Genomic DNA, 20,067 nt, shown 5'->3' with positions numbered 1-20,067 from the left:
GCAGGAACAATCTGAGCTTAAAGCCAGATGGAGAAACAGCACGGATGGATGATAAATGGGTACTTCCGTAGATAAAGAGATGCATTTAATGCTTAAATAACAACTTGTGATGGAAGTTTCTGTCCTGCCTCATCCTGCAGCCTTTTTGTTACAAATAAACACACAAGGGCTTACATTAATTATAAATTGTCCAATGGTTCAGGCTTTTTATTGACTAGCTCTCTCTTAATTGTTAACCCATTTCTTTTAATCTGGGTATCTTCAGTGATGCCCAGGTCTCTTGCTTACAAGGCAGCTGCCTGTCTCCCTGACTCCACTGTCCATTGGTCGAAACAGCTTTATTCATCAACCAATAAGAGAAGCATATATTCACAGCATACAGAAGGACATCCTCCATCAATTTAGAGCCCTCCAATCATCCCATCTCTGTTCTTGCTTACAAAATATGGGGTGGGGATGTTGTGATCAGAGGGGCTAAAAAGTTTCAAGTCTGCATCAAGTCTGTAGGGCAGGTTTGGACTGGCTGGGGGGAACCCCAGGAGATAGGTGATGTTACAGCCTTGAATCCAAAGGCAATCTGGTAGCATGGCTTCTTCCTTGTTTTGGAATACTGTCCTTTTCCCTTGACCTTAGCAGATTGGATGAGGCTCAGCCACAATACAAGGAGAAATGTGCTTAGCTTAAAAGTTTACTGCATTGATTGTTAATCATATCAAAAAGAAAAATTATTTCACAGGAGTCTCTATGCTGTTTGGACTAAATAATAGGACACCCCTGCCTAGCTGAGCTGACACATAAAAACTAATCATAGGAAAAAGAAATCCAAACAAAATAAAGACACTGAGTAACCTAAAGCTCAACCTGCTGCTCGTGCCTGGGGATAACACATGTGACAAGAAGAGACACACAATGGGCTTCAGGTTGGTGGCCATTATGTTTCTCAAGTTAGGTGCTGGGCAATCAGTTAGTAGTGTTGAAACTGACACATTGTTTTTAGATTATATTGGTTTATAATACAGCTTGTGTTTAATAAATACTTTATAGTGCACAAAAATAGTCTGGTATTTTTGTAAAGAGATGTAGACATGCATGCTTAAACAATAGCTGGCTTTGAAAAAGCATCAAAATCAAATCATAGCTCTCCAACACATCTTATCTCCAGCCACTTTATCAACATCTGCTTCCAAAGTGAGTTTTCAGCCTCTCTAAAGAAAGCTGGCTATAAACCTACACTAAATACATACAAATTGAAAACATGATATTAAAATGATTTCGGGACTTGGGAGACAGCTTTGTATGTAGAATGCTTGCTGTCTAAGCATGAGGACCTGAGTCAGTGTCCTCAGCATCCATGCATAAGCTGGTAGACTGGGATGTATCTGTAATGCTTGTGATAGGGCATGGAAAAGCTCCTGGACAGACCTACTAGAAGAAGGAGTAAATTCTGTATTCAGTGGAGAGCAACTGGCAACTGAAACAGACAGTTGCTGTCAATCTCTGGCCTTCACATTTATTGGGGAAAAAAAAGAGCTAAGACAAGGTAACAGAAGGAAATACGGAGGTAATATGATGTCTTAGTTTTAACTCGCTTAGTTTGTAGTAAGATGAGCATATGAACAAATGGCAAGTATTCCTTAAAGTAAGGGGATCTTAGTTATGAAAGTTGAGTGGACACTGGCCAAGAAAGAAGAGAAAGGAAGAGAGAACATCTCTGTGAAACCCTTCTAAAAGGTCCTGCCACTATCACCCATGTTCCTCTGCTGTAGCTGGAACATACTTCTGCCGTGGTTTCACTTAGTGTCTTCTGCAAGCTGGTGAGTCTCTGAGAGTGAGGATGTTTCCTATTGGCGCGGGGGGGGGAAGGTGTGGAGTGGATTTTAACCCACTAGTTACTTAAGTATAAACACCATAGAAAATGGTTACAGCAGGAGACAAGGTTTTAACCCATTAGTCATTTAAGTATAAACTCCACAGAAAGGGGTTAGGGCAGGGGACAGATTCTGAGAATGAAATTGCCTGCAGACTACACTGACCAAGTAAAAGGGAGAACATACGGAAGTGGCTGAGATGGAAATTGGTACCAGGAGTGGGTATTGTTATGAGAGGCCTGTTTATTCTAGGAAGACTTTGAGACCTTGGACTAGAAATGGTTGAACATTTTAAGCAGGAATTACTGGAACATCCTAGTAGGAGCATGGAAGATGCTAAGAGCAATATAAATTATAATGACCTAGGTCAAGAAATTCCAAAGGGGAAAAACATTAATAAGTAGCCTAAAGACTATTCTTATGATATTTCATCACAAAAATATGGCTGCTTTTTTCCCTTGTCCTAAAAATCGTCCTGAGGCTAAATTGAAGAGTTTGGGATTAATGGCATTGGCAGAGATTTCAAGGCAGCCTGTTAGTGACCATGTCTTCTGGTTATTAGCAGTCACTCTCATACAAATCTATAATGAAAAGGAGCAAGCAGAGCAAGGAAAATATAAAATATACAGTTTGAGGAGGAAGGGAGCACCAGGAAATGTAATATAGAAGACAAAAGGTCCAGTGCTCAGGAAGATAAATTTAAAGAAAAGCCTGATGTTAAGTGGAATAAGGGGAGTAGGGACCCAAGGACAAAACCCTGCCTAGCTAAGCTTTCAACTTGTGAAAAGGAATTAAAGAAAAGCTTAAGCAGTTAGGGAAACAATCTACAGCAGAAAGATGATGCAAATGTAATTTTACAACGGAAACGAATTCCATCCCCTGAAGTAGCAGAACTTGGCAGCTTTAACCACTTGGCTCTGGCTTTAGAGTCAAGAATACATGAAAGGGGATATGGAATCTTCCTCCATGGCTAAGAAAGCTGCAGAGGCCAGCAGTGCATCAGGGATGCCACTGTGTGTAGGCTCGGAGAGGTCATCATGTGGAGCTGATTTGAGACCCCAAGATGTTGGAGATAATGAGATACCTGCCAAGGAGAGCTGCAGACTGGATGTGGAACCAGCCCAAGTGAGAGGAGTATGTTACACTCCCAACAAAACTGGAAGGAACTGGAGATCTAAAAGGCACTTTGGCATCAGAGTTGGAGATGCAGAATTTGGAGTTTGCCCTGCTGGTTGGAGTAGGCATGGCCTTGTTGGAGGAAGTGTTTCACTGGTGATGAGCTTTGCGGTTTCAAATGCCCAGCCAAATCTAGGCTCTCTCTCTCTCTCTCTCTCTCTCTCTCTCTCTCTCTCTCTCTCTCTCTCTCTCTCTCTTTCTCTCTCTGTCAGGGACCTCCGGCCATCAACCAGGTACTGCTACTCACGTACTCATAAGAAAAGCCCCTCATAGAAAGTACGTGACTCGGGACCACCCTGCTCCCTGCCAAATTCCAGAAACAGACCTGCGGCTTATCTAGGGCATAGGCTTAATAGAAGGTGGATTGTGAAAGATAAAGTTAGAGTCTGCAGTTAGGTTACCAGAGGACACAAGATGCCCTACCCATCCCACTGACCTTCTGCTCTGCCAGGTTCATTACAGCTACAGCACATCCCCCATTCCTTTGCCTCTTCCCTCCCCCTATATAAATCCCTTTGGGATGAATAAAGTTGTCGCCTTGATCAGACTCTTGTCTTGGCGTCTGTCCTTGTATCCCCTGCCCCCCATCTTTTCCCTAGGTGCCCACCAGACCCACGATGAGTGTCCTGTGGGTCGGGACAGTCTCTCTCTCTCTCTCTCTCTCTCGATCAGGGTGTAGTTCTCAGCTACTTCTCCAGCACCACGCTCCTACCATGATGACAATGATTAACCCCCTGAAACTGGAAACAAGTTCCAGGTTAAATGCTTTCTTTTCTAAGTGCTGCCTTGGTCATGGATCTCTTCACAGCAATGCAACAGTGACTGAGATACAAAGGAACTTGTAAACGAGTAGAATCTGAACGAGTGGAGCTTGCATAGCACAGGTCTGGAAAGCTGAGAACTGGAACGAGTTCACTGCATTTGTAAGTACCAGACTAGTCTCAGTGGGGAGGGCATGCTAAAGGCACACTTTGCTGTGGCGGAGAAAGGGAGACGAAGAAACAGAGGAAGGCAGTGCTGCCTCCTCCTTCTCAGAGCTTGATCAATAGAGGGCCACTAGGAGACAAAGGTTACTATCGTTGTTTCACAAGCAGGGTCCTACACAACCCTGCTAAGACACTTCCAAGTCCTTAGTGTTGGAATGAAAAGCCTGGCCACTATGTCTACCTATGTTTATAATAAGGGTTTTGTTTTGTTTTTGTTTCTTGTGTGTGTGTGTGTGTGTGTGTGTGTGTGTGTGTGTGTGTGTGTGGTTGGTTGGTTGGTTGGTTGGTTTTTTGAGACAGTGGTTCTCCGTGGGACGGTCCTGGAAGTCCTGGAACTCGCTTTGTAGAGCAGGCTAGCCTCGATCTCAAGGAGATCCTCCTGTCTCTGCCTCCAAAGTGCTGGGATTTTAAGGCATGCGCTACCATGGCCTGGCTATAGTAAGAAACTTTCAATGATGTGAAAAGGGCCTAAGTTTTGGTGTGAGGGAAGGGAGCTGCTACAAACGGACCAGTTGAAAGTCCAGAGAGCGGAGAAGAGCAAATAGAGGCCTTCTGAGAGCTGTGGAGAAAGAACAACACAATCAGTAAGAAGAAGCCTCAGGTCGGAGCTGAGAGCGGAGAAGAGCAAATAGAGGCCTTCTGAGAGCTGTGGAGAAAGAACAACACAATCAGTAAGAAGAAGCCTCAGGTCGGAGCTGAGGGCTTGTTGGCCTGGCGGTGATGGTTGCGAACTTCCAGGGTCCACAGTTAGCCTGCACACAGATCAAAGGCTGGTTTTCATGCCACAGTTACTCTGGTCCTGTGTTATCTTCAAGGGTAAATAATCTCTGAGAATGCAAGCGGTTTCATTTTGCCCGCCGATCGTGTTCTACCTTTACCCTTTCTTCTGGGCTTCATTCTTTCCCCTCCCTCTGGCACGTGGGTCTTCCTACTCTTGGCAGTTTGGGTCATTATCGGGGCGGGGGACACATGGATCTTTTCTTCCACACCTCTTCACTTAGGAAGGGACTCCCAGGGCTGGAGAGATAGCCCAGCTGTTAGGAGCTCTTACTGAAACCTTATTTGAAAAGAAGGGCCCCGGAATGGTGTTCCATTGGGACTTTTTATTTTCAGGGTTCTGATTTGAGGTGTTTATTCTGTCAAGAATGAATTTCAGGAGAAGTGTATCTGAAACACAAGCATTTTGCCTCTGTGGGAGTTATAACATTGTTTCTCACAGTCCTGGGTGGTTGGGGAGACGTCCCATTTCAAAACTCTAATCTGTCAATAGGTGCTTTATGAAATCCTGGATCCATCGCGTCACCGTGAAGGACTTCAGACTGTGGTTTGCAGAGTAAATTTTCTTGGGGTTGTACCGTTATGTACACACACACACACACACACACACACACACACACACACACACACACATACACACACACACACACACACACACACACACACACGCCCATTGGCAGACAGGGCCACACCTCACAGCTCCGGAGGAAGCCGCAGACCTCAGCTGTACAAGCGCAGCTCTGACTAGGGGAACTTTCCGTGGACGACCATTCTCACAGTGGCGACCTGTCGGTCCGCGGGGCGGAGCGCAGGGCGAGCGAGCGCGAGCGGCGGGGGAGTCGGTGTGCTGGGGACTCCGGCCGGGACTGGGCGACAGCGGGTCCCGCGAGCTACAGAAGTCGGTGCCCGTGCGCGCTCCCGCCGGCTCCGGGGCAGCCGCATCCCCGGCGCCACCGGCAGCATCGCCGCCTCCCGCCAGCCGCGGAACATGGCTGCACGCCGCGCCACCGTCGCCTGCGCGCTGCTGCTGCTGTCCTCCGCCCTGCTCCGCCGCGGCTGCCGGGCGCGCTTCACTGCCGAGCCCGATTCGGATGAGGACGGAGAGGAAACGGTGGCGTTCCCCGAGTCGCCCCTACAGAGCCCCACGGTGCTCGTGGTTGTCCTCGCCCGCAACGCCGCGCACACGCTGCCTCACTTCCTCGGCTGCCTGGAGCGGCTGGACTATCCCAAGAGCAGGATGGCCATCTGGTGAGCGGGTAGGGGTCCCGGGCCACCCCGGAGGACGAGGGCAGCCTGGCACGCACACGCCGTTGCTGCTCTTGTGGGTTCTGGACCGGGCGGGTGGTGGGACCCGGAGGGAGATGAGGGCGAGATATGGGCGAGAATCCCGTGGCCTTGATTTTCCTCGTCCCCCTCTTCTGCCTCACCGGTGGTAAGGGACTTGAGGAGATCTCCTTAGGAAGACTTTCAAACCCTCCCTTTCAGTCGCGAGGTTTGTTCTGTACCCCCAAGCCAGGAAAGGAAGGGAGAGAGAAGAGTTTCTGTCGCCTCCAGATGAACACACAGAACTTAAGTTGGACTGGCAAAGCGGTCCGCAGAGGCTGGAGGAGTGGAGAATGAGGCTCCCTGACTTGCAGGTGCTAAGCTCTTGCTCCCTGCTTAACTTGGTTTCTTGGTTTTTCCCTGGGGTACCTGAACCCAGGGATGGAGAATATGTTGCTTTGTTTGGAGTCTTTCCAATCATACCACACTGTGGACTGGTCTTCTTGGGAGCTCCAGAAGGTTCCTGCCTGTTTAGTGTCCTAGGACTCATTCCTGCTACAGATGCAAACTGCTGTGAGGTACTCCGGGGTTTCTTCTGGGGAAGTATGGAGCCACTTTGGGGAGGATAAACAGCCGAGTTTTGTCAGGTTGGTCCCCTTGTGTTTGCTGTGGATTAGGACCTGGAATCAATGGAGGTCTGTCCCCTTTCTGTTCTAGACCTCAGTCCGGGTTCCACACCTTTAAATCCAAGCATTAGTGGTAGAGCTGGCCAGAAGAGCTCTTGATGGTCTACAGAAGTAAAAACTTGCCAGGAAAGACTAGCTATCAGGTTGGCAGACAAGCCCCTCATCCTTGAGAATAACAACTCAGGTCACCCTGGAACAGTTTTGAAGGGAACTGTCCCCAGACCAGAGGCACCTTAAAGCAGAGATGGCCGGGGAGAGGAGGAAGGAATTGGCAGGCTAACAGTACCTGGTAGGAGAGGTAGTGAAGTGCGAAAACAAACAGGCACAGTACAGCACTGTGGGCACACTGCCTCGCTCTGCACCCTGCCATACGTGACGGCTTCCACGAAGAAGAGTGTGCTGTGTGAGAACATTGGGGAGCCAGGTTTGCACCCGGCGCGCGTACGTGCGTGCGTGTGTGTGTGTGTGTGTGTGTGTGTGTGTGTGTGTGTGTGTGTGTGTGTGTGTGTGTTAGTTAACCACTCCATGCCAGAAGAATCTCAAGTCTTTTCCTGCTTGATTCGCAGAAGAAATCTTCTACATATGGTTTTGGTTTTTTTTCATGCACTATTTAATTTTTTAAAACCTTACCGTATTTACCAGAAGTTAGGAAGTGGAGAAGAAATTACTGAAACTCACTCAAAACCACAGAATTAGCAAAAGGTGTGCTGACAAAGGCAATGTTGGGGAAGAGGAGCTCACAGTTCAAGGGTGTGGTTCAGCACCAGGAGCAGGAGGAGGAAGTCTTGGCTGCTGGAGCCTGAGGTCCTATTGTATTCACAGTCAGAACACAGAGAGATAGATGTTGTTGTCTACTTTCTACTCTGTCCAGGGACTCCAACAGTACCGAGTATAATCGGAGTAGGTCTTCACGATTCTTTCATGGACACATCCTTCATAGACACACCCAAAAGTGTCCTCCCTTGGTGATTTTAGATCCAAATCTAATCTGTCTGGCAATGAACAACAGCCACCACAGAAGGTAAAGCGAAAATGTGACCCATGAGTTTGTCTACAGACTCTACAGCTTTTTAAAAGGTTCTAGATTAGGAATGTGAGATAAGCAAGATTTACAGCCACCTATAAATTACAAATTAGGATATCGGGGTTGTTTCTCAATAGCTTGATATGTGATTTGGTCCACATGCTACAGAATCCATTAGTGCTGATTTCAATAAGTATGCAGGAGGTGAGATAAATGACTGAAAAGTATTCTTCCTAGCTCTTTTGAATTTTATAGATGTTTTGACATGACTGGAATCAACAAGAAAACTGATGTTTATCCTAACTTCCGTGAGTGTTCCAGATTACATGAACACTGATGTTCTGCTTAGATAAGTGATGTTTTGATCCTGCATAGACTTTGTGGCCTCTTTTCCCTTATTCATGGTCCAAGTCACTGTACTCATCCTTTATGGCCAGTGTCTTAGTTAGAGTTTCTATTGCTGTGAAGAGATACTGTGACCATGGCAACTCCTATAAAGAAAAATATTTAATTATTGGAATGGCTCAACTACACTCCATAATCATCATGTTGGAACATGGCGGCATGCAGGCAGACATGATACTGGAGAAATATCTGAGAGCCTACTTCTTACAGGCAACAGGAAGTGATCTGAGACATGGGGCAGTATCTTGAGCATATATGAGACCTCAAAGCTCACCTCCACAGTGACACACTTCCTCCAACAAGACCACATCTACTTCAACAAGGCCACACCTCCTAACAATGCCCCTCCCTTTGGGGTCCATTTTCTTTCAAACCACCCCAGTCAGCATGAGAAGACTGAGAGAGATTTGCAAGACTTGGGAGAGGATATGGGTAAACTTTACATTAGTCTCTGGAGACTCTTGTCTTAAGAAGCTTTGTTCTATCTTAGGAGCCCTGTGTAAGGCCTTAAGTAACAATGGAAATGCTAGTTATTATGGAACCAGAGACAGGGCTCAGTGGTTAAGAGCATTTGATGCTCTTGCAAAGGACTAAACTGGAGTTCATTTCCCAGCACCATGTCAGACCACTGGCAACCACCAGAAACTCCTGGCTTCTGCAGACACCCACATATGTGTGGGCATATATACACAGAGTTATGGACAGTAAATGAAAAATAAATCTGTTTAAAAAGTTAATTTTAAAATATTCTCTAATTCTTATGTACCTTCAATCAGTTAGATCTGAAATACAATTGAACAAAGTGTGGTTCCATTCTGTGGCTCCTCAAACACAAATTTTTTCATAGGACAGTAACATGTTTGGAATGGCATTTAGATATTGTGAGGGGGGAGAAAGGATTTCTAAGTCATATTGGAGTGCGTGTATGGTCTTGAAGGCTTTTAGAGAAGTTGATAGTGAGCTTAAACTGAGTTTTGAAGCATAAATAGGAATTCCAAGAGGAATTCTCCTGGAGAAGAAGTCTTCTAGAAGGAAGAGCTTCCAGAAGCGAGGAGCATTGACCAGAGCTTCCATTCAGACAAATTATAGCAGGTGACCAATGTAACGACTGCTGACCTCCAGATACATATTCTTCTACAGCATCTCTCTGGAAATGCCAGCTTTTGGATAGGCACTAGAAGGGTACTTGTCCAGGAAGGTTGTAGCTTATAACCTAGACTATGTTTCAGTGGGATGTTGTAGCCACAAGGAGCTCCTACCAGTTGCTTCCTTCTTGATTGACTCATAAACCCAAGACCTACTCAGCATCTGAGATGCCAAATGGGGTGTCTACTTTGCAAGGCTCGGCCATGAGCTACTGAGAGTATTCAGCAAGCATCACTGAGAAGCATGTGGGATGCTAGCTTTCACTGAAACACATTTCAGAATCTCACTCTGTGCACACCCACTCTTCTCCTTCATCCTCTGCTGAGGGATAGGAGATCATGAGATAAGATTCTTTTCTAAATCACTGAATGTTAAGACATGTCACGGCGTCATTGAGAGTCTGGCCCATGGACCACATGCAGACTTCCCTGCCATGTGATTCCCTTACACAGCTTTCTAGACTTGATCTGTACCGCACACGCAGGTGAGATGGGTACCAACAAACTGGTGTGAGAACTCCTGCTTTTGGAAAATGCATTTATTTCGATGAGAATCAAAATTTGGGGGTTAGGGAATTGATTGAACATTAAAAAGTTTTATTTCAGAGATACTTAACAGCAGCAAAAGGGAAATTGTTTTCATTCTCTTGTGTGATATCAAAACTCAACAAACTATTTGTCTTTAGTTATCACAACCTGGGATAAGAATCAAGGCAGGAATTTTGTACGGACTAAAACGTGCAGTACTGTGCTGAGACACAGGAACGGTGAAACTGTGACTTGAGGCAGTGTGCTTCAACGCTGTCTCTTGAATTCAGTGGTGCCACGGACAAGTGACCATAGCAATAGCGGGCAAGGCTGATGTCCTCCCACTCTCCAGAGCTGTGATTTGGGTAAGGAAGGCCCATGTACCAGTAGCAAAAAATGAAAAGGACACATTTGACCCAAAAGAAGAAATACTTGATCTAAAAACAGACCTTAAGTTTATTATTTGGAGTGCCTATGATGCTTGTGGGGAGACAGTCACAAGGCAATAACTGCTGTGTGATTATGGAACAATGTAGACATTTCATCTGGTGGAGTGGTACAGAGTATTGCACTAAACTGAGACCCATTTTATGGTTTTAAGTTGAGTGATGAGATTCTGTTGGCATAAATATGCAGTGACAGGCTTCTGCTTGTTCTGCTTGAACTAGTACCAATATTTTGCCCTCTACTTTATCTCTGCATTGTTTGGGGATTATGTGGAATCTACTTCCATATTTTAATGGGCAAGCAAGAGAATTTTGGCAGTCACAGTCAACTAGATTTACTAATGTGTTTGTAAAACATCCTAAATTGCTATCAGTGATAGTTTTTAGAACCTGGGGTGGAGATGATGTCATAGTTTGTCAGGAGCTTGGCATGCACTGGTTATCCATTCAAAGACAAATTTTAGCTACATTGCAAATGGATGGTTCTTTAAGTCTCCTTCCTAATAGTATTTTGTTTTCTCCGCCTGTCTCTTCTTTTTTCTTATGTTTTCCAACATGGTAATTTAGAATGGTGTTAAGGATTTTATAAATTAGAATTAGACTGGGGTGTACGTCTTCTGTGTCATCATGGGCGTCCTTCGCTATCTCACTTCATATAGGAGGAAACAGGCACAGAGAATAGTAATGCCTTGCTGAAGGTCACAAGCTGGGCTGGCACATGGTTAGAATGTGAGCCAGGGGACTGATGTGCTCACCAAGTGCACACGGTCTGCTTGAGAGCAATAAAGGACCAGTCAGCGCTCCTTTTTGCCTCTGTCAGATGACCCAGCTTGGAAAGATAAGTGCACCAGTGTTTTCTTCAAATGAGAGTTGTCTCTTCTGCTTGAATGGCACCAGGGGCTCCATGGTTCTCTTCCGCTGTCCCGATCATTTTGTCACTTAGCTCAGGCACTGACTAATGGTTACTGAGCTCAACTCTATTTCAGAAGATTCCACAGGAACATATTTTAGCAAGTCACTGCCTGCAACCAAAAGAAATCTCCCAAGTACGACTATTGGCAACAATTAAAACAGAACTTTGCACACATCTGTTGACTACATTTGGGTCCCTATTGCTAAAACAGTCCATTTTCAGCTTCTTCAGTGGGTGGTCTTAGACTAGCTTGTCCCATAAATTCAATTATCTTTGCAATGTTTGAAGAAACTTGTCAAGCTCCAATTTTAAAATATGATTGGTTTCTGAACTCTGCATTCCTTTGAATACAGACTGGAGTAACAAATGCATGTCACCAATCCTACTGCTTCAATGATTACAAACTGTTTGCAGCAATAGATAGTGTCCCTAAATTGTTCCCATCCTGTCTTATTGAGTTGCATGCATTGGACCGCAAAGCACAGAGTAGGTAAGGAAGTTCTCCCAGTAGTTATATAGTGAATACCATGACGGGATCATAGATTTCAACTTTTAAATCCTGAGTGCCTGTTTCAATGTTGTTTATGTTAGAGAATGCCTCTCCTGGTTTGTAAGTCACACCAGTTATCCTAAGAACAGGTTGGTTTTATAAATAAGTCTTCAGGTCTTTATTCGAGAGGTTCTGCCTCTGCATTCCCTTGCCACTCTTGGGTCAGAGGCCTGTGCTTCTCGCAGTCTTCCTGCTTGGCTGTCTCCTGTGGCTGTAGATATGAACAATGAACGCTCTGTAACCGGGAATGCTGCCGGTTGTGCTGTGGTCCCTCTCCCAACACGTAAATGTGCACATGTGTCATTTCACTATGTGGCGCTGTCTCCATTCCACAGAGCAGTATAGTAGGACCATTATGAAACTTTCATGGGGATGATAGTAGGGGATTATAAGGGCTGTTTCTACACATTTCTTCACAATGTGCAACATTATACAGTAAAGCTGAGAAAACCGTTAGCCTATAATATATTTGTAGACTGTTCTCCAGTTACCACCTTATGAAGAGATTTCACTGTGTGTATTTAAACCATAACTATAATTCATCGAGAGCTACAAATTGTGTGGCTTTAACATTTTACTCTCAAAGGAGTGGCTTGTTAATTTAATTGCATTTATGTTAACATATCTAAAAATTAATGATCAAAAATTATATCTGGGGCTGGAGCGATGGTCCATTGCTTAAGAGCAAGCACTACTCTTGCAGAGGATCCAAGTCCAGTTTCCCCAGCTCTCACTTTGGGAGGCTCAGAACCACCTGTAACTCCACCTCCAGGGCATCTGTAACCCTCTCTGGTCTCTGAGAGGCTCTGTACTCATGGTTTGTACTCATGTACAATCCCCCCCACACATATACTCATAATTTAAAATAAAAATATTTTAAAGGTTGAATATCTTAGAACTCATATATTTACTTAATAATAATGTAATACAAACTTTTCTCTAAGACTTTTTTCTTTTATAAGTTACAATGCAAGACTAAAACAGTGTGCATAGGAATGCGATAAAGCATAAATTTCTCTTCTACTTCACACCACCGGCTAGAGGAGAGCAATGAGAATGCTTCGCATAGTTGCCTAGAAACTGTCAATATATGTGCGTATTTTGGCCCAACTATAGATGCTGCCTAAATCCTGCATAATGATGATACTTTTGAAGGCATTTTTCTGTACCAGGGTCTTTAAACCCTGACAAGGCACCACATTACTTCCCAGTGTCCATAATCAAATCCGTTTCATAACCAGTGTTTCATGGAGTAAGTCTATGGAGTTCCATCACCCCTGCATCCTCATCTGACTCTTTGTGCTCCAGAGGACCTGTCCCAGTCACCATTTTTAAATATTTAAAAATTGTACTATTTTTTTTTATATGTGTGACCATTTCGCCTGCATGTATGTCTGCACACCATATGCGTGCCTGGTGTCCTCAGAGGGAGAAGAGGGCATTGGGTCCCCGGGAACTGGAGTTAGAGATGGTTGTGAGTTGCCATGTGAGTGCTGGGTCTCAAACCTAAGCCCGCTCTAAGAGCAACCAGTACTCTTAACCACTGAGCCGTCTCTTCAGCCCTCTTAATCTTTAAAACATACTTTTGTAATTTTTTATAATGGTACATAAACTGAAAATGCATCTCCAAATTCTATATATCATAAGTATCTAAGTTTATAATGTTTCATAAGTGCATATGCCTGTGTAATGAATACTTGACCTTGCCAGTTCTGCGTTTCTCCACAACAACTGTTACTGGGGCTGACTAGACTCTTTTCCATGACCTCTGTCCAGGCAGCACAGTCCCCGTTAGTCCCACATTGTATGGGTTTGCAGTAAGGTCCTGCTGTGTCTTTAACTTGATGTACCTGACCTCTGTTGGTATTTGGGTCCTCCCTCCTCAGGCTAGTACCCAAGTAGTAACTATTAAGAACTAGAAGGCTTGGCGAGTGGCCACTGGGTGACCTAGTGGTAAATAAATCAGGATCATGTTAACTTTTCCTTCTGCTCTCCATTCTTCTAGCAGGAAAGCTGTGTTAATATTCATAAAAGCTTTTTAAAAATCTTGTTATAGGTAGTAATTGAAAATCCAGACAGAATTTACACAGAATGGCTATAATTAATTTAGTGGGACGTGCTGCCCTGTAACAAATGCATTTGTTGGTGGTGACATTAACCAAGTCTCTCACATGAATTAAACTTTAGATTCGCCAAGAAATTGTTTCTCTTCTTCTTCAGGAACACCATATGTGCCAAGATTTTTTTTCAGACTTGTACTTTGAATAACAATGTCCTGAAGATCTGCTAAGGTTAAACTCAGGGCTTTGTAACAAGTTAATTTCATTGAATCTGCAATTGTTATTATTTTAGCTGTTTGGCAAATTCAACAAGCTGGTGGCTATCTCTTGCCTCATTGAGATTTTGTTGTTCTATAAACATGATACAAGAATAACTAACTCTCTCCCTCCAGTGTTCTCATATTCCTATTTGGGGATACCTTAGAAAACATGCATCAGAAGCATGAAAATCATAAAGAATGACCCTAGACTCTCAGCTCCCCAAATGAGGCAGAAAGCCAAGCCTGCAGGAAGGCTTCTGCTAAAGGATTTTTATGAGTATCTGGGTTCAGTAGCATGTTGGCCATGTTAGAATATTTCATTTCCTTCCAGGTTCAGTTGCTTTAAAATCAGCTGAGAGGCATATACCAGGCTGGAGAAAGGCTTCTTAAATTGTGAACTCCCCAATTTGGCTACTAACTACCAAATAATAATAATAATAATAATAATAATAATGAATTAAACTACAGTGCATGCACTTTAGTCAAAGTCAATACAATTTTTTTATTGCCTGGTTGGTTGGTTTTCTTGTTATGGCTTGGTTTTGTGTTTCAAGACAGGGTGTCTCTGTGTAGCCCTATGTGTCCTAGACCTCACCCTGTAGACAAGACAAGAGATCCACCTGTCTCTGCCTCCTGAGTGCTGGGGTTAAAGGCATGCACCTCCACCATCCCATTGACAAAAGGATTCTTACGATAGTATAAGGCTCTTTTCAGTCTCTCTTTTGAGAGGGACTGTCCATGTTTTGGAGAAGGAGGGTAGAGGGCAATTATAAGCTTCTTGCTCTCATAGGTGACAGATATGACATGAACCAGAGGAATCTAAGATGTGCAATGATTGGTATTCTCACTGAAAGTTACAGTGAGAAATTGCTCCTTTTAAGGTCTTGAGAAATAAAGAGTTTTGTAGATACTTAACAGTGTAAATGAAATTCCTGAGATATCTGTGAAAAAAATGTGTTTGTAGACATTTGGGGCCCTGGCATTCCCAAGAGTGCCTTGCTGGGCTAATAGAGGCTTTTTAGTTTCTTGGTGGCCAGCCAGCCTCATAATCTTGGCCAAGTGGCACACACAGCACAGTGATTATGGTGTAGACCCGCCAAGACAGTGGGAAACTGATGCCAAGTGGGATCAGGATTTTTCATGTCATCACTGCACCACTGAACAGCCAGCTTGTGTGCGGCTCTGGCATGGCCCTGTGCAAACGCAGGTTGAGTGGAGAGCGCCCAGGCATCCAGACTCTGTCTTGTTCAGGGTGGATTTTGTGGAGCTCACATGAAGGCTTGAAATAGCTAGCATTGCAAATATTTTAGAAAATTATCACCCTCCTCTCTAGCCTTTCTCAGTCTTCCTAGATTTCAAACTTTACTAAACACACTACTTTCCATTGTTCTATTTCCACTTTAGCAAGATCATCTATGGATATCCAAACCAATGGACTAACAATGATAAATATTAAGGAACTAGGAAGACAAAAGCAAACATACCTCCAAGTTCATATAAAGAAAGGAACAATGAAAACCAGAGTAGGAATAAATAGAAGGTTAAAAAATCCAAAAGATAATGAAAAAAGCTATTCTCCAAATGCAACTGACAAACCCTTGCTAGAGTAATATATAGTTTATACATTTTATAGATTCTAGTAAATACAATCAGAGATGAATGAAAGGAAAGCATTTCCAGGGCACTATACAAATACAAAGACCATAGGAGATTATTGTGGACACAAATATGACAATAAACATGCATTCTTTCTCTAACAGTGGCTGCTTTTTCAAATATGTATTGTTTAAAGACAGAGCTACAAATGGTTGACCCTCTGCATGTAGTTCCTTGTACTGGGGCTCAGTATAAAAAGCCATTCCCTCAAGCTTCCATTTTCAGCTTACTCTACATAATAAATTTATTAATCATTTAGCTTTATGTAAGAAAGATATTTATTGATGAACTTCTTTAGAATGGAGCAAGATGAAACTCGTGATTGCCTCCAGCTAAAAAGTATTCACCTGAGCTGGGCGTTGGTGGCACACGCCTTTAATCCCAGCACTCGGGAGGCAGAGGCAGGGGGATCTCTGTGAGTTCGAGGCCAGCCTGGTCTACAGAGCGAGTTCCAGGACAGCCTCCAAAACAATACAGAGAAACCCTGTCTTGGAAAATTCCTTGATCTTAGTTCTCTGTTGCTTGTATTTAACTCTCTCTTCTTCTTCTTCTCCTCCTCCTCTTCCTCCTCCCTCCTCCTCCTTCTCCCATCCCTTCCTCCCTCTTGCTGTCTATCCCTTCCTCTCTCTGTCTCTCTCTCTGTCTCTGTCTCTCTCTCTCTGTCTTGCACGCGCGCGCGCGCGCGCGCGCGCGTGTGTGTGTGTGTGTGTGTGTGTGTGTGTGTTCTAACACATGTAGTATAAAGGACAGAAAAGGATGTCTAGTGTTTGGTGTTCTGCTACATTTTTTTCTCTTCCTTACTCCTTTGAGACAAGGTTTCTGTCTGTGGCGCTTAGACTGAAGGCCAGTTAGTTCCAGGGATCTGCCTGTCTCCATCCCTTAGCACTGCAGTTACAAGTTACACTGGGATTTTATGTGGGTGCTAGGGATCAGAACTCAAGCCCTCAGGCTTTGCAGAAAGCTCTCTTGCCCATTGAACTCCCCACTACTTCTTCCCTCTGTGAAAACACACCGTTTTGAAAGACAAAGCCATGCACCATAGATAGCCTATGCCATTCTGTAACTGTGTAGGCACATGCTGGCCTTGAACTCGAGGCAATCTTCCCACCTCAGCTTCCACGGTGCCAGGATTTGACCATAAGCCATTATTCCAGCTTAATATTCTTATATTGTTTTTTTTTCATGCCACTTAAAACTCCTCCTCTTATCTGTGACTGATAAAATTGCACTTTTTAATAGCTGGCAATTCAGCTGTAATTATGTGATATTACAAAGTTCCAAGTCTGGGTCCTCATCACTCATAAGAAACTTAACATCTATTTCTTGGAAAACCGTACTGCTCTTGTTTCTATACAGAGGATTGCTCTGAGTTCATTACAGATACATAGTTTAAGGAGCTGATATGGTGGCATTATTATAGTTGCAAGCGCACAGCTTCCTGTGGGGGACAATAATGACTTGGCTGATAATCTTAAACTTTTTCACTCCCAATTTTCTTGTATTCTTTCAAAAAAACAGTAAAGATTCCTAAGTGTCTGCATTCATTTGTACTTTTAATCCTTTTTTTTCCTTTTGAAGAATGTAAGCTGCGTTCTTTAACTGAGTATGTGCCACCGAGAAAGCAGTAACTATTGAGGGGTAAAGCTAAGACCTGGGTCCCTGCCTCCAAAAGCAGCTTCGTCTGCTTCCTATTCCCCTGCAGTGGACGTTCAGTTCGTTAACTGTGCTGTCCTGTGAAGGGAGTGAGATGCATCACTGCGTGTATCACTTCCCATAAGTAATGTGTTCCCCGTGGGTCTCAGTTTCCTGGCCAGTAGAATAAGAGAAATGTCCTGGAATTGTGGTTCTCAAATGGGGCTAATTATCAGAATCATTGGATGAAGTCTTAAGGAAAGACCCAGGCCAGGGCTGATGGGGTAGAGCCAGGGACAGCTGAAACATTTTGTAAACCTTCCAGGAGATTTCCGTGTTCAGCTAAGATTGAAAACCTCTGGGCAAGATGTTCTTAAAATCTGATATTATTCCCCCTTGATGAGAATGACCATACCCGAGAACTTTCACAAACCTTAAATGTAGAATTGATTCTTGAGGGACCTTTAGTCAAATGTTAAATCTTTTGAGAGTGGCTTCAAAATGCTGAGTTTTGTTAGGAGCACATGGCCTTCCATCCCTCTGTCTACTGCTACAGAGTTTCTTCCTTAACAGCTGTTGTCTCCTTTGGATGGAATGTGCTGGAGACGACTGACCTGTGGAGGAATGTGCCAACATGATAACCAGCCTCGCAGAGGCATATTTGGCAATTTCTTATGAAGAGTTCTGTGCACCAGGTGCAGAAGCAGCTTCAGCCCAGGACTTACTTCCTTGGCACAGATGGCTGCCCCTTGGCTAGGGGAACTGTGTGTAGCAAGGCTTCTAAGCACACCCAGCCAGACTCTGGCTAGCCCAGGGTCCCTTCCCACTGTGGGATTTGGTATGTTGCCCAGCTCTGCTTTGGGGTTTTCTGTTTCATAATGATGCAGGACCTCTGATCATCTCTGGGTATTGAATTGCTGTTGATGTTACTTCTAATGGCTTTGGGCTTTCTGGATTTGCATAAACAGTGCTGCCTTTGTCCTGTGGTCTTGACACAGCTTCAAAGCATTGAGCAGGCATCAAAGCCACACAGGAGCCTCATTTTATTCAGGCATCAGATTGCAGCCTTGCCAGCAGGTGACTAAGGTTACAACTCTACTTCTGGCCGGGTTTTCTGCCCATCGAAGACTACGTTCGGTTCTGCTAAGTCCTCTTGATTGTAGCTCTGCACAGCAACAGACTGTGCAGGAGGTCTGTGCAAATACAGCTGAATGGAAAAGGAACTGCTGATGTGTTATCTGAGGACAGGAGGAGTGTCGCTCACTCGAGTAACACTGTGCTTCCCCAGCCCTGTGAGAGGCAGATTACTTAGGGTCCCTGAGGGAAACATGGAAGTCCCGGTCCCCTCACATGCCGCTGGAATGCACTTTGTGAGGACTCAAACCTCATTTGCCATGTGCTTCACCAAAGTGAAAGAAGCCCTTGACTCCTCCATGGGGCACATGTGTCTTTACTTTGGATGTACTGAGGTCTGCCTCTCAGTAGAGCCCTTAGAGCAGTCACGTGATGCACCTGCACCTGAGTCTCTGCCTCTGCTTCCCAGTAGCTGTGCAACAAAACAATAGGGCCTAGTATTTATTTTATTAGTAGGAGTAGTCAACTTGGTTCACTTACAATTTTTTATGTGTACACTACGTATTTTGCCTCCTCTTCCTCTACTCTCTCCCATTTCTCTCCTGCCCCTCCCAGAACTCCCCCTTTTGGGAATCCCTTTCCCCCAGTTATTAGTTTGTATGTTGCTTAGTGTCCAGAATTTAATCAGGGCCATCTGTGGTCCTGAGTTAGGGACTGTCAGAGCATCGATGGTCTCAGCAGTGAGTTAGGGACTGTCAGAGCATCGATGGTCTCAGCAGTGAGTTAGGGACTGTCAGAGCATCGATGGTCTCAGCAGTGAGTTTGGAACTGTCAGGATCACTGGTCTCAGCAGTGAGTTTGGAACTGTCAGAGGATTGCTGGTCTCAGCAGTGAGTTTGGAACTGTCAGAGGATCACTGGTCTCAGCAGTGAGTTAGGGACTGTCAGAGCATCGCTGGTCTCAGCAGTGAGTTAGGGACTGTCAGAGCATCGCTGGTCTCACCAGTAGATGCTCAGCTTCCCCTTCTCCCAGAATCTGTTATCTGCAGATCAGCAGTATGTGATAGGACCCAATGAGTCCCTTCCCCCAACACAGCTGACCACTAGGAGGGCCCCACCTCTGTGGCTCCAGTACCACAGAGCTGCTGTGGGTTCATGGTTGCCACGTCCATGCCCTGCTTAGAAGATGGCATTCCACTGCCCCTCTCTCTATGCCCTGGCTCTCACAAGTGGGGCCTAATCTTCATTTCCTCTCTGACAGGAAGTGAGAGGTATTCTGCAGCATTGTATCTGAGGTCTCTTAGCACCAGCCGCATTAGAGTCCCGAGTGCTGCTCTTGTATGCCATCTCCGCCTGTGTCCTCTGTATTCTGAAAGTTTTCCGGGTGCTTTGCCTGGGCAGGCTACAAGCTCCTGTGTACCCACACTTCCACTCCCTAGACCCTAAACCTCACCCCCTTGTCCTGTTACTTGAGATGACACATTGAACTCTACCCGCCTTTTTGTTGTATTTGTTCATTGTTTTGTTAAGAAAGATCTTGCTATGTAGCCTTCGGCTGACTTTGGAACTTGCCATATAGACCAGGCCGGCCTTAAACTCATAGAGGTCTGCTTGCCTCT

At 44.7% G+C, this 20,067-nt stretch overlaps 1 protein-coding gene across 1 annotated transcript in view; it reads left to right on the top strand.

Moving 5' to 3' along the window:
- The first annotated feature begins 5,489 nt into the window (after nucleotides 1-5,489).
- Nucleotides 5,490-20,067, top strand: part of Colgalt2 (collagen beta(1-O)galactosyltransferase 2) — a 107,485-nt gene continuing 92,907 nt past the window's right edge. Inside the window, exon 1 of the mRNA XM_040737600.1 lies at nucleotides 5,490-6,055. Within this exon, the coding sequence (XP_040593534.1) occupies nucleotides 5,796-6,055 (260 nt within the window). The 5' untranslated portion in view covers nucleotides 5,490-5,795. The remainder of the gene's footprint in view (nucleotides 6,056-20,067) is intronic.

Source organism: Mesocricetus auratus, unplaced genomic scaffold (genome assembly GCF_017639785.1).
Source record: "Mesocricetus auratus isolate SY011 unplaced genomic scaffold, BCM_Maur_2.0 Super-Scaffold_100676, whole genome shotgun sequence".
In the NCBI taxonomy this organism is placed as follows: Eukaryota; Metazoa; Chordata; class Mammalia; order Rodentia; family Cricetidae; genus Mesocricetus; species Mesocricetus auratus.
Note: the sequence above shows the minus strand (reverse complement) of the source record. Positions and strands in the feature narration are given on the sequence as shown.